Genomic DNA, 14,510 nt, shown 5'->3' with positions numbered 1-14,510 from the left:
GAGTTTGAATAATCCAAAGACTGACATTTGTTTGCGGGTGTCTCGTTTTTATCTTTTCCCCAGAATGGTCTTCGATGTCTTTTGAGGAGCTGCTGCAGTTGAGAAATCGCGTTGGGACCAAGGCTTATCAGCAGATGACTACTGGGAAAAGGGCAGTAGATGTCACAAAACCAGAGAAGAGGCAGCGTCCAAACAAGCACGGGTAAATGTGTTTCCCTGTTGTGCATTCCCCGAAAGAGAACTGCATTCCCCTGGGCTCAGGTGAAGTCTGCAAACCTGCGCTTCCTTACTTGAGAGTGAGCTCTCAAGTTAGCAATTATCGAACTTGCGCATGGGCTCATGCAGTAAGCCCTTTTCTGCTTGGTGAAGGGCATAGAGATTTCTTAGCTGCCCCTGGAGAGCTATTGGAGCAGAATGCATTCATCCTGGAAAGAAGGAATTGGAGTTTAACCAGAGGGCTCCCTCTGGGAGGGTGGGTGGTAGCATGGACTTACCTGAAGAACTAACAGCCTTAAGTGTCTGCTTTACGGTCTGCATCACTGGAGCTGCTACCTTGCTCTCGATGCATTTTTATAACCTTGCTGTGATTAATTTACTTCCTTCTTCCTAAGCCTCTCTGGGAGCCATTTATGTGACTCTTTGGCCCCGTTTGTGTTCCCAGTCTCTCACACTTTGGTGTACAGTGGTACTTCGGGTTACATACACTTCAGGTTACAGACTCCGCTAACCCAGAAATATTACCTCAGGTTAAGAACTTTGCTTCAGGATGAGAACAGAAATCGTGCTCCGGCGGAGCGGCGGCAGTGGGAGGCCCCATTAGCTAAAGTGGTGCTTCAGGTTAAGAACGGACCTCTGGAACGAATTCAGTACTTAACCCGAGGTACCACTGTATTCTGTAAAATGCCATCAATGTGATGAGTAATTTCAACATTAAAGCAGACATGGATGCAAATCGTCACTGTATTCCCTCCTTGGACACCTCCCCGCAGTTCTCCATTTTGCTGTGTGTTCATTGCCCTTTGTTCATCATCCTGAAGCCAGGTTTCAGTCGTCCAAGTGTCCCATCCAAGAGACACCTGCTCTTTCCTTCATCAGTTCTCTCTCATCTCTTTCCAACTTTCTCTGCTCCTCTTCTCTCTCCCCTCCCCATCCTCTGTTAATATCTTGTGCTGTTACTTCACCTTTTACCTGAAGCTCTCACTGGCTTTCCAGACAATGCTATATAAGCCTTTCAAAATGCCTCTTCTATTATGGGTTGCTTATTTCTATTTTTATCTCTCCAAAGCCTTTTGAGAGAGAGCCTTTCTACAAAAGCCCCAGTGCAGCTGGAATCAAATCAGCTAGGTGTTTGTGTGTGTGTGTGTGTGTGTGTGTGTGTTTGTTTGAAAGGAACCCTCTCGACTTTAAGGGAATGCTCCCCAAATTCTATCCTGTTCAGTGGTGCATTCTTGAATGAAATTGGATTCAGAAGCAAGCAACATAACACCGCAATATTTTTTAAAAAGTGAGCAAGCTTTATAAAATCTTCTGCATGCTCATTGGAAACCAGTATGTTATGGAAGCGAAAAGCAAGAGGTGTCTGAAGGAGCCTGGCTGGTTTGTGAATTCTCACATGGTGTCTGGAATGACAGCTCCTGCCTTGCTGCTGCGGTCCATTCTCTGGCTTGTATCTGACAAAGTCGTCCTATTCATGCAAGGACTGCTGCCTGCACAATGGGATTCCTCTGCCCGCCCCCAAATCTGCTCTCTAGGGTTAGGGGGAACCCTAGAACAGATTTGGGTTGTGTACATGGGGAGATAAGAAGGAGCACAGGTTGAACTCCTTGTGCTTACAGGACCACTTTGTTGGGTATGAGCCTAAATGTTGCTCATCTGCCTGCGGCAGAAAGCAGAATCCCGTTGCTACTTCAAACCTGGAGGAGGAATGTTGCAGTGGGGCAGCTGGGACACCACACTCAAATAATGTTTTGCTGCCCCGGGGCTGTTAAAGCAATAGGTGCCACATCTGGATCAAGAACTGGCAGCTCTGCCCTCGAAACTCCACAATACTGTCACAATTCTGGTAAGGGTGCTGTCTTTTCAGCTAGCTAATAAAAATATAATTAACTTCATCGAGCCGTTCATGGGCTGTTGGTGCAGAAGATTAGCTTACTTGTTTTCTCCACTCCTCATAATTTTATCAGTTTGCACTTCTCCTGAGGGAATTTGGTGTATCTCTCTAAATAAGGCTGTTTCATAGAGAGCCGTCTGTTTCCCGCGATGCACTGCTTTTTCTGCTGCGTCTGAAGGCTGGCGGTTGCGAAGCACAACAGGAGTGTGACTTGGTTAATGTCACTGCCGAAGAGGGTCTGGGTGTCATATTTTCAAAGGATTTCTACGGCGGCTCATTAAAATTTATGTTGGCATAGCGATGGCGCCACGTCAGTCCAGGGAGTAAAAGGCACCAAATAAGTGATATGTTGACTTTACTGGACCAGTCCATTTTGGAGAGAATATTCTAGGTTCATCACCTGCTTTTGTCTTCTGAATAATTGGGCGGTGTGGGTTGAAAATGCTTTGAAGGTGGTAATCCAGTAGGTTGGAGAGAGGTAGCGAACGGGGCGCTGGAACCGTTTATTGCTAAAGTGGAGACCTTTTCCGAACTCCTGCTTTGCATAAGTTTATTCCAGTATTTACTGCTTTTTATAGCCTGCCTTTCCACTGAAGTGCTCAGGTGCAGCTGGAGCGAAAACAGTTCTAACGTACAGTAAGCCCGCAACTGACGCTGGGGTTACGTTCTGGGGATCGTGCCCAAAGTCAAAATTGCATATCGTCAAAACACGTTCGGCAGGTTGGGGGGGCGTCATTTTTCCTGGAATCCCACCCCCCTTTTTTTACTTTTTGTCTCACGCATAAAGCTGAATGTGTACAAGTTAAACGTATGTAAGTTGTAGGCTTAGTAAATAAAGGACATGAGTGGTGCTTACTTCTTTCTTCTTACCTGAACAATAACTGTGGTTATTCATGGATACAAAGTTTTAAGAACACAACAATGTTAAAACTCATTTAACATCAAGCTACAGGTGAAGCGTTGGGCCAAAGAGGATTTAAAAAACCAAAACTTTGCAAATTGTAATAAATCTGGGCACCTTTCGGTCATTGTATCCCATAAAACAGAAGCAACGACTGAGAAAGCCCTGATCCTTGACCTTTTCTAAGTGGGGCTGTTGTCAGAAGAGGGTCTCCTTTGCTGATTTTTACTGAGAGACAAGCTCTCGTGCTTTCCTTGAGCCCAAGTTGTTTAGGACTTGAAAGGGTAATGTCAGCATTTTTGGAAAGGGCATGGAAGCCAATTGGTGGTTGAAGCAGATACAGCGTTGCATAATCCCAAGTGTTCCTTGACGTTAATTAATGTGCTGCTGGGTTTTGCACAAAGAACAGCTTTTGAATACTCTAGCAGAAGCCCCAGATATAGCATATTGCAGTAGCTCAGCCTAGAGATTACAAATTGAACGATGGTTTCCAGAGCCAGGGATGAGAAATCGGTGGCATTCCAGGTGTTACTGAACCACAACTCCCATCATTCCAGTCTATTGTCCACACAGGATGGGGCTAATGGGAGTTGGAATCCAATGATATGGGGTGGGGGCAAAGCCTTCCCACCCCTGGTTTTAAGCCGGAGCCATTGATCAGGAATAAATAATCTGCCGGAGCTGATGATAAAAGGCAATTCTGGATACTAGAGAGATTATGAACATCCAAAAGTAGCTAGGGGTGGGTCCACTTCCAGAGAGATGTCAGTGTCATTCCATCAATCAAAAAATATTTCCATCCAAATTTATCTGACTTTGGGTCTTGGGATGAAAACTTGCATCTTATACGGCTGGTAGCAGAACCCTGTGATATACCGATAAAGGCTAGGGACCACCATTTCAAGCCAAAATCTTGACTTTGAACATCAGAAAAGCAAAATCTCATTAGAGATTATATTATTTTGTCTGAAACTTTGCTCCCTGACCTTTATTCAGAGTAGCGTACACATAATGACTTGCGGTTTGTGCCCTGCAATTCTGAAGAAAAAGACGGCCTCTTAAAAGGCAATGAATGCAGGTGAAAGGGGACGGAATGATAAGAGCACTTAATTAGATGCACACAGCCCGGGAAGCTGCTTTTGGTTTTTTTGTTTTTTAATTAGCGCTTTCCCCTCTTTTACCCACTGATTATATAATTAATTTGCCACACAGATTGCAATCACCGCAATACAATCAGTCGCATTGGAATCCACCCATGCCAGCGTAATCGAAATGTTTTCTTCGCTTTCCGTCTTTACATCCTCCCATTCTGCATAGGAGTGTGGACCCAGCGGGTGTGTGAATGCACCCGTGCTTAATTTGGTGGATACAATAAAATATTGGTACAATACGGTTTTCAAAACAGTCTACTCTTTCCTTAACATATCCTTCAAGGCTTCAAATCACATACAGTTCAGTAATCCTTGACTGACAGCCAGGCGCAAAAAATGGCACCCAGACTTTTTGAGGTGCTGGGAAATGGAGAATCTTTAGGCGCAAAATGTGCTTGGCACCCTGCTAATTTCGAACCCTGTTTAATTCCATTTCCCCTGTGTTTGTTTCTCCTTTCAAGTGAATTGTTGTAAGAGCAAGCTACAGTCAAGCGATGTAGTTGAGATCAGAGAATCATGGAATTGTAGTGTTGGAAGGGACCCCAAGGGTCATCTAGTCCAATAGACATTCTGTTGTGACGTCTGTAAAGTACAGTGGTACCTCGGGTTACATACCCTTCAGGTTACATACGCTTCAGGTTACAGACTCCACTAACCCAGATATGGTGCTTCAGGTTAAGAACTTTGCTTCAGGATGAGAACAGAAATCGTGGTCCGGCGGCGCGGCGGCAGCGGGAGGCCCCATTAGCTAAAGTGGTGCTTCAGGTTAAGAACAGTTTCAGGTTAAGAACGGACCTCCGGAACGAATTAAATACTTAACCCGAGGTACCACTGTACTTCGAAGGTGCCATTTGGCGCCCAGTAAGTTTCTAACACTGCTCACTAATAATATGCATGTCACAATTTTCTGTAAACAGGACATGGATGCTTTCGTTGGTAGAGTAGTTAACTAAAGCTCTGCACTCCAATCCTTAGCAAATATACTTGGAAGTAAGGTCCATTGTACACAGTAGGATATAGGCTTACGGTGTTGTGTTTCGGAGTACTCTCTTTATTTAAATAAAGGGGGCTGTTAAATTATTGGGGATGAAAATTCAGGACACTCTTGTTCTTTGAAGTTACATTTTCCCTCTTGGAATGGAGGGAAGGCAATGTTAAAGAGCCCTTTTCTTTCTAACAGTGAGTGGTAACTTACAATTCAGTAAACAGATACCTTGCATTTCCTTCAATATCTCAAAAAGGCATCTATACTAAGGCTCTGGTATTTAAATGTAATGATTAATCAATAATTGGTTAAAGGCCAGACTATTTATCAACTAAACTTTTATAATCTGTTGACAGCCCTTAATATATACATAGCAATAAATATAAGGAAACACATACATCATGTAGTTAGCCTTAATATCTATTATAAACTCTTCTAGTAGTAATACATCTTGTTCCAAAATTCAGAAGATTGAATCCAGTCCTGCGTTAATGTACTTTTCCCTTTAATCTCTTCTCTTGTCATATTACATAACACACTTTGCTTTCCAAGTGGCTTTCAATTCCTTGCACATAGCAGTCTCTTAGTTTCCAAAAGTTTCTAGTGGTCAACAGTGCGGAGGGAAAACAAGCAAAACACTGGCGCAGCATTTGAGTTTCGCATCTTGAGAGATGGTTCTGAGAATCAACCCACCCAAGGATAGGATATAACCCCAGGCTTCTCTTTCCTAAGTATGTACTCTCTATCTCTCTCTCCCACAGACCTCTGGAAATTTCAGCCAAGAAGCCCGTTCCCTATCTAAGACGAGTTGTGCCTGTTAAAAAGAAGGTGAGTTGTTGTTTTTTCTCTCTTCAACATTATTTCATTCCTCCCCTTTTTCTGGTTTTTATTTTTTCATTTTCTTTGTTAAATTTGCAAATTAATAAAAAAGGGAAGAAAATAGCCTTGTGTCCGTGGACAAAAAGCATGGGTAGAAGAGAAAAGAAAAGGAAAATATTTGAGTAACACAACTGAAAATTACTTGGAGGAGATGAATGAAAATTACTTGGAAGGAGATGAATATAATGGAGTTCGCATGACAACTGAGGAGACTGTTGACTTAGTAAGCAGTGCTCAGTGCAGCGCTGCATGAGGCAAGGGCCACAGAGTGTGACAGGAATGATACAGATCCGGCTTGCTCCTGAAAGACAGAGTAGTGATGGGTGCCCAAGAAGAAAGACACCACTTTTTGGCAGTGTTCAAATTTTAGTGCTCGCTTCTCTTTCCTCCTCCCCAGGTACCTCGAGATCCTCGCTTTGATGACCTCTCTGGGGAGTATAAGCCAGAAATCTTTGAAAAGACGTATGGTTTCTTGAACGATCTCAGGAAGAAGGAGAAAGAGGTAATGGCTGCAGCTACTCACGCTGAGTACAACCTGCCTAGAAGGAGAGAAAGGCTGTGTTGACGTCCCTTTTTACCTCAGAGTCCTGGGTTGAAAGGCGACTTCCCTTTCAGCGCATTCCCCTCTTTCCCCCCTGCAGGTAGTTCAGAAGCACCTGAAGAAAAGCCGAAATGTGGAGCAGCAAACCAAGTTGCAGCAGCTCCTCAAGCAAATGGTGAGTTGGGGCCGTGGGGAATTAGGAGCAGCTCGGGTTTCCTTTGGAGACGCTGCAGGCAGGCCCAAAGCCTGGAGCCGCCGTTCAGCGGAAAGCTCCAGTGAGGCCAGTGAGATTGGGGAGAGGAGAAACATTGACACTGGCCAGCCGTGGCATGTTTGCAACTTGCCCATCTTTGCTTCTTAGACTCAGCAGGAGGAGATACAGAGGAAACAACAGAAGGAGAGAGAAAAGGAGCTGGCCTTGAAGAGGCAGCAGAGGGAGCTGGCCCAGCAAGGAAAGAAGCCCTTCTATCTAAAGAAGTGTAAGTGTTGGCACGGTTCGAGCCTTGACTTTCCGTCTGGCATTAACAAATGCTGTCAAATAGGGGACCTGTTGCTGATGCAGTGGCGTAACTGGCGGGGGGCACAGGGGCGATTGGCTCGGGTGCAAAATGTCAACACCCAGTGCTGCCTCAATACAGCTGCGTGCTTCTGTCGCTAGGCTCTGTTGAAAACGGTTTCTCCCTGCGAACCAGGAAGTGACCTCTCCATGCAATGGAACAACTCTTCTTATCTCTGTGGTTTCGATCTTCTGGGTGACAGGGGCACTGCTAGGCAGTTGAATGAGCATGCGTACACTGTCTATTTCCCAGCCTCCCACCCATCCCTGGGCCCTGGCAACCTATGCTATGCCACTGTCTATAAATTGGTTCACAGCAGTGTCTGCAATGGTGTGACTCTTGAACAGAAGGAAGAAATCCTTTTAAGACAGGGCTCGATGGGAGTCAGTTAGGGGTGATATGATTGCCATGTTCAAATATATAAAAGGATGTCACATAGAGGAGGGAGAAAGGTTGTTTTCTGCTGCTCCAGAGAAGCGGACACGGAGCAATGGATCCAAACTACAAGAAAGAAGATTCCACCTAAACATTAGGAAGAACTTCCTGACAGTAAGAGCTGTTCGACAGTGGAATTTGCTGCCAAGGAGTGTGGTGGAGTCTCCTTCTTTGGAGGTCTTTAAGCAGAGGCTTGACAACCATATGTCAGGAGTGCTCTGATGGTGTTTCCTGCTTGGCAGGGGGTTGGACTCGATGGCCCTTGTGGTCTCTTCCAACTCTATGATTCTATGATTCTATGAAACAAACTGATCAGAGTCGTAGCTGCACTTCTGGGTTTGTCCTGGTTTGACCCAAACTCTGTGTGACCTTGAGCACCTGATAGTCTTCCCCTGACCCTGTTTACCTTCTATGAAGAAAGTCTGTCATGTTCCTCTCCTCTGCTTGGTTTGCATATTGGAGATGGTCAGCACTGCCACTTTGAATGGTGTTCTCACCTGCTGTGTTCATTGGATCCGGTTACCAGTTGCACTGGGGAATAATGCAAAGCAAAGGGACTGGATGGTGACTTTTACTGAGGGGGTGTGCAGTCATCAATGTGGATTTTCTTTTTTTTAATCATGGGACTATTAAAAGATGGGAGAGGACTGGGAGTGGAAGAGGGAGCTTGAGTTAGGGATGGGAATTGCTAGTGACATTCTGAACATGGCTGGCTTGAATTAAGGCCACTTTCCCTTTTGTGCTTTGCAGCTGATAAGCGGAAATTGGAACTGGCTGAGAAGTACAAAGAGCTGAAGAGGAGTGGGAAGCTGGAGGGCTTCCTGAGCAAGAAGAGGAAAAGGAATGCCGCCAAGGACAAAAGGAGACTGCCTTTTAGGAAGGATGTGTAATATCTGGCTATGTTTGCCACACGCCTTTTGACAGGTGCAAATCTCCTGCTGCAAATCAGCTATCGACTCTGGCCAGCAAGGTCAATGATCCCAAGTTTTCTCTGCTCCTAATGCCAGGGGCATTCCGGACCTCTGAACAAGCAAGAGTTTGAGCAAAATTAATTGGTGACATTCCCGGCCTGAGAAGCGTTCGCCTTCTTCAATGGGAAATGGATTGCATAATTTGCAAAAAATTCTCTCCCTCCTTCCAGGAGCAAGCCTCAAGCTTGGCACAAAGTCAAAGAGCACCACACACACACACACACACACACACACACACACACACACACACCTATTTCCCAGGACTCCCCACTCCTTGTTTCTTCCACTACGCAGTCTGTGTAGACTTGGAGGCTCCCCGGTTTCCATCCACCTGCTTCTCTTGCTACTTATTAGTGCTGCTTGGTTGTATTCCCAGCTGTTTTCTTTGCAGATTGCTGTGGAAGCTTAAGAGAGTTTCCCAGAAAGCAGCGTGCCTTAGCTTCATGCGCTGGTATTACGCAGGCCAGAATCTTCCACAAGATTTTCCATATCTGGAAAATTAAAACCATCTTCAAATACTGACAGTTGAAGTCTCTTTAAGTATAAAATGTGGTGGAGAATTATCCCAAATAAAGTTCCCAATTAGCCCAATAAATTTTCGAAGATATGCTTGGGGACTATATAATGAAATACCACAAAGTACATATTACCTGTGGCAATATATTCATCTTTAATTTATTAACCTTACCCCCCAAATGCTAATTTTTAAGTAATGGCCACCTCTCCATATTACTAGAACCTTACTCAGATAAAATTAAATCATTTTAATAATTGGAATCAGAATACCAAGTGTGTTAAGATGTCTAGGCACCAACAAAATCACCAATTTGTGTACGATCTGCACTAGCCCACTGGCAATTTCAGTCATTTAATTGTATACTCTCAAATTCTACCAAAACAACCAGAATTGGGTTGTTGTTTTTTGTTTGTTTTGTTTGTTTTGCTGTGAATGTGCATGCTTCTAACATTGAACTGAAATCTGGACAGTTTCTAGAGATTCTGTACAAAGAAACTAATTGCCGTCTCATTACTGGTGGCAATGAGTATGTATGTCATTTTGACAGACCTGCTTTGGATTACTAACTGGTAAGGTGTTTTATAGCAACATTTGACTGAACAAATTTTTGAAGTAAAGTTGCTAATCTTATAAAATCAAACTTCTTCCTCTTTGAGCATCAAGTGAGATTTTATTTGCAGGGCTTCTTATTTTGCTAGGGCAAAGACATTTTCTCACCATTTCCGCCTAATTTGCTCTCGCCCCCCACCCCCGCCTCTTTTATCTGTTTCTCTCAGTATGGCCTGATATTTTCAGCTAGTAATTGCCACCGTGGCTTCATTCCAGATAAGCAGATCACGTTCCGGTTTTTATCTTGCGTTCCAAATCTTGTCAGACCTTTAGTTCTTGCCCTTCTCTCTCTCTCTCTCTGCTTCTGTATTCTTGGACGTGGGGGGGGGGAGTCACTTTTTATGGGTGGACAGTAGAATTTTGCAGGGGTTGTGCTATGACATGAGGAGCACGCTTCTCAAATTTAGCACTTTGCATCTGTGTCTCTGTGCATTTTGCAGTTACTGTCCGATGCTACCTTTATATGAAATTGGACTGCTTTAAAAAAAAATACTTATTTTAATCTTCTCATCCAGAGGCGCAAGGAGCAAAGAGGTATGCTGGGCATCTCAAAACCTTCCTACTAGAAATCCATCTTATAGCCCTCTGGTTTAGCACCTGCTGGCGTGAGATGAGAAGGTCTATCCAGTGCAGCATTCTGCTTCTAGGGAACCCTCAAGCAGGGCATGCAATTCTCATCCTGCTCTTGCTCTCCAGCAATTGTTGTTCAGCGGCATATTGTCTCTGAATGTGTCTTCTGTGAATTTATCAGTCTTTGCACCAATACTCTTTGCTCCATCCTTTGTGACTTAGAAGTTGGGGGGGGGTTCAATGAAAGCCCTAAACGGCCTCGGTCCAGTATACCTGAAGGAGCGTCTTCACCCCCATCGTTCTGCCCGGACACTGAGGTCCAGTGCCGAGGGCCTTCTGCTGGTTCCCTCACTGAGAGAAGCCAAGTTACAGGGAACCAGGCAGAGGGCCTTCTCGGTAGTGGTGTAGTCCCTGTGGAACGCCCTCCCACCAGATGTCAAAGAGAAAAACAACTACCAGATTTTTAGAAGACATCTGAAGGCAGCCCTGTTTAGGGAAGCTTTTAATGTTTAATAGGTTATTGTATTTTAATATTCCGTTGGAAGCTGCCCAGAGTGGCTGGGGAAACCCAGCCAGATGGGTGGGGTATAAATAATAAATTATTATTATTATAATAAAAGCTGGGGTTTATTGATTTTCTAGCAAGAAGTTGAATTCCATAGCTGGTATCCAATGGTATACTTTCCCAGTGCGGTCACAGAATCCAAAGAGACCTGTAAAATCTCTTGCCCTGGGACTGAGGAGGACACTGGCCTCTGCCACCAACCCGGGAACCAAAAAATTGAGAGGCTTCAAGGAAGAACAACATGGCAAGGAGAGAACAAGCCCGTCTCTATCCATTGGCCCGAGGAGGAGCAGCTTCAGTGAATTGGATCCTCCTGTTCCCCCGCCAGAAAGAAAATTCTGTTCCGGTTGCCAGTTTCCCTGGCACTGCAGAGCAGAAAGGAATTAATCTCTGGCCTCATCAATCAGCCAAGATTACTGCAATGTGTTGTACATGGGACTGTCTCTGAAGATAGTTCAGAAACTTCAGCTGGTGCAGAATTCAGCAGCCAGGTTGCTCACTGGGGCAAGACGGTTTGATCATATAACACCAGCCCTGGCCTGACTTCCTCTCCCCATATGAACCGACCCAGACCCTGCAATCATTATCTAAGGCCCTTTTTCACATGCCTCCCCCATGAGAGGTCTGGAAGGCAGCAACACAAGAATTGGTCTTTTCTGCGGTGGCTGCCCATTTTTAGAATGCTTTCCCCAGGGAGACTCACTTGGTGCCGGGCAAGCCTTTGGCTAATTAAACAATCTATGACCTTTTAAAGTGGGTGGTGGGTATTTGTCTTATTACTATGTTACGCATTTTTGTGTTTTTAATTGTAAACCCCCCTGCGATCCTCGGATGAAATGTGGTACAGAAATTTAACAAATAATAATAAAAAGGCTTTTAAAAATAAATTTCTGTTATACAATACAGTCGCAGCAAAGAAAAGAACTTAGCATTAAGTTTATGGTATCCTTGTACATGCTCTTAAAACCACGTGCATTGCATCAACTCTGCTGCATTTTACCCAGGTTTTTAGGGCAACGGACAAGTTGCAGTGAAGCACAGTTGCACTTGTGTAGCTTGTTTATGGAACCAATTTTAAATAATTAGCAATGCAATACCGATTACCGCCGAGTCTTTTAATAGGCAAATAACACTGGCAAAGTGCAGCAACTCCTCTTCATGGTGTTATTGATTCTGATAGCTTGCAGTGATGATGGGAAGAGGAAGAAATGCAGTGCAGTTTATCTTAAGGTTTATATTCCTCGCTTTAAGTGCGCGGATGGATTGACGTAAACAGTGTTGTGTTGGCTGACGGTGCTGTAAACCTGCGCGGTACACACTGTAAACGAACAGAGCAGGGATGCAGCTTGAAGAGGGAAGGGGTCCTAGATTCCCAGAAAACATGAAAATAACCCGGAGGATGCACAGAGAGAAAGAGAAATGGACGCACGGCTCAAAGCCCTGGAAAGTAGTGCCAGGGAAAAAAGACTACATGGTCTCTTGCGCTTGGGAAGCAAATGGGCATTTGGGATTCTGGAGGAAGCTGAGAGTATTGCTCATCTTCTTTCTCGCCTGTGGGGAGCAGGACCACGTGGGTCTCAGGTGGTACCCAGTTGCCCTCTGAAGTGAGACGGGATTGGAACGCCCTTCCGAGGGGTGAAGTAAGACATCTGCTCTCGTAAGAGATTGATTAATCCTCTCCAGCAAAATAAAGGCTTCGCTATATTGCAGGAGTGTTTTGGTGCCGTGATCAAGCGCCTGACCTTTTCCTCGCAGTACCTTCCCTCTTCCCGGTGTGAATTACATTCCTTGAGCTGGAACACCTGAGGCATGTTAAGCACAGATCTCGCTTGCTTGGGCGACAGCTTCGCCTGGTTCTTTTCCAGTAGTAAAGTTTACCGTGCGCTAGGCTAGCATCCTGCTGACTTGGTTCCCTGCAAATTAGCACAGGTTGAAGAGCCCTCATTCCGATGGACTGAAAAAATGTAAGGGCAGCCTGCTAAACCGTCTAGTTCAGTCACCCCCAACCTCCGGCCCTCCAGATGTTTTGGCCTACAACTCCCATGATCCGTAGCTAACAGGACCAGTGCTCAGGGATGATGGGAATTGTAGTCCAAAACATCTGGAGGACCGGAGGTTGGGGATGACTGGCCTAGTTCTTTCAGAGGTCTGCATGAGCACAGCAGCACTCTGCCCATCTTCAGTTCCCAGTAACTTCCTCTGGCAGTGGAGATTGCTATATTTTATTGTGGCTAGTCACCCTCAACAGCCTTGTCTTCCTTGAATTTGTCTAATCCTTTTTTAAAGTCATCCAGCTTTGGTGGCCGTTACTGCCTCCTGCAGGAGTGAGTTCCATAGTTGTTTTATTTATTATTATTATTATTATTATTATTATTATTATGCCCATCTGGCTGGGTTTCCCCAGCCACTCTGGGCGGTTCCCAACAGAATATAAAAAACAATAAAACATCAAACATTAAAAACTTCCGTAAACAGGGCTGCCTTCAGATGTGTTCTAAAGTCAGATACGTACCGGTACTTGTTTATTTCCTTGACATCTGATGCAAGGGCATTCCACAGGGCAGGTGCCACTACCGAGAAGGCCCTCTGCCTGCTTCCCTGTAACTTCACTTCTCGCAGTGAGGGAACCGCCAGAAGGCCCTCGGAGCTGGACCTCATGGCTGAGCAATGAGGGTGGAGACGCTCCTTCAGGTCTAGTTTATGCACTGCATGAAGAAGTAAATTCTTTTCTCTTTCCTAATCTTCCATCATTTTGCTTCATTGGGTGTCCACGAGTTCTAGTGTTATGAGAGAGGGAGAAAATATTTTCTCTTATTTTCTCCATGCCATGCATAATTTTATAAGCTTCTATCACATCCCTTCTTCCAAATGCTGTAACCTTTCCTCCTAGGAGACTTGCAGCTTCCCCTTGATCATTCTGATTGCCCGTTCTGGGCCTTTTGCAACTCTACAATGTCCTCGTGAGGCTACCAGAAAGTTAAAAAAATAATTATGACTGTACACAGTACTCCGAATGCAGGTGCATTACAGATTTGTATTAAGACAGTATGATATCTGTCAGAGCTACCCTAGGTCCCAGCTCACAAAGGACCAACGCTGCTTTGTTGTTAAGTACAAAAGTCTTTATTGAAGTTCAGTTTCACTTCCAGAGCCGCAGCGCGCAGCTCTACGTCTCAACCGTTAGACCGCTGATGCTCCGTCTGAGTCTCCTCCCCCTTGACACCAATTTAAGATTCTAGCCTTGCTCCACCTTTTCCGCTGCTCTTTCCTCCTCTGGGTCCGCCTGCCTGCCGGGGTCTCGCCCTTTCTAGCCTCCTCTGACGCTGATTCCCCTGAGCCATCTCCCTCCCTCTGGCGGGCTTTAGGAGCTGGTTCCCCATCCGGGTCTCCTGCTGTCCCGCGTGCCTGCACATTTGAACTTGGCGCGCGCGCCCAGCCAGCAGCTTTCCTCCTGACCGTTTCACTGCTGCTGTCACTGCTTCCCCCTTCGGGGGGGCTAGCTGCAACTGACCTCCCTTCCGTTCCTCCACTCTCCGATGGAGGCTTGGTCAGCCCTGACTCCCTCTCTGGAGGAGACGCTGGCCCTGACACATGTGACTCTTCCCCCCCACTACGCTCTGGTGGGGAAACTGGTCCCGATCCTCCACTGCTGTTTTGGGGTTCCCCTCTGGCTCCTTGTTTCTGGTGCGTCCCCCCTGGGACCCCCCTTGCCCTGACCA

The 14,510-nt window shown here is 45.5% G+C and overlaps 1 protein-coding gene across 1 annotated transcript in view; it reads left to right on the top strand.

The window, feature by feature from the left end:
* The window catches only part of RRP36 (ribosomal RNA processing 36), a 31,615-nt gene extending 20,770 nt beyond the window's left edge, over positions 1 to 10,845 (top strand). Inside the window, exons 3-8 of the mRNA XM_083605471.1 lie at positions 64 to 202; positions 5,909 to 5,975; positions 6,424 to 6,528; positions 6,668 to 6,742; positions 6,929 to 7,046; positions 8,310 to 10,845. Of these exons, the coding sequence (XP_083461597.1) occupies positions 64 to 202; positions 5,909 to 5,975; positions 6,424 to 6,528; positions 6,668 to 6,742; positions 6,929 to 7,046; positions 8,310 to 8,449 (644 nt within the window). The 3' untranslated portion in view covers positions 8,450 to 10,845. The remainder of the gene's footprint in view (positions 1 to 63; positions 203 to 5,908; positions 5,976 to 6,423; positions 6,529 to 6,667; positions 6,743 to 6,928; positions 7,047 to 8,309) is intronic.
* Positions 10,846 to 14,510: the final 3,665 nt, after the last annotated feature.

Source organism: Podarcis filfolensis (genome assembly GCF_964270895.1).
Source record: "Podarcis filfolensis genome assembly, chromosome: 3".
NCBI classification, from domain to species: domain Eukaryota; kingdom Metazoa; phylum Chordata; class Lepidosauria; order Squamata; family Lacertidae; genus Podarcis; species Podarcis filfolensis.
This window is presented reverse-complemented; position numbering and strand designations above follow the sequence as displayed.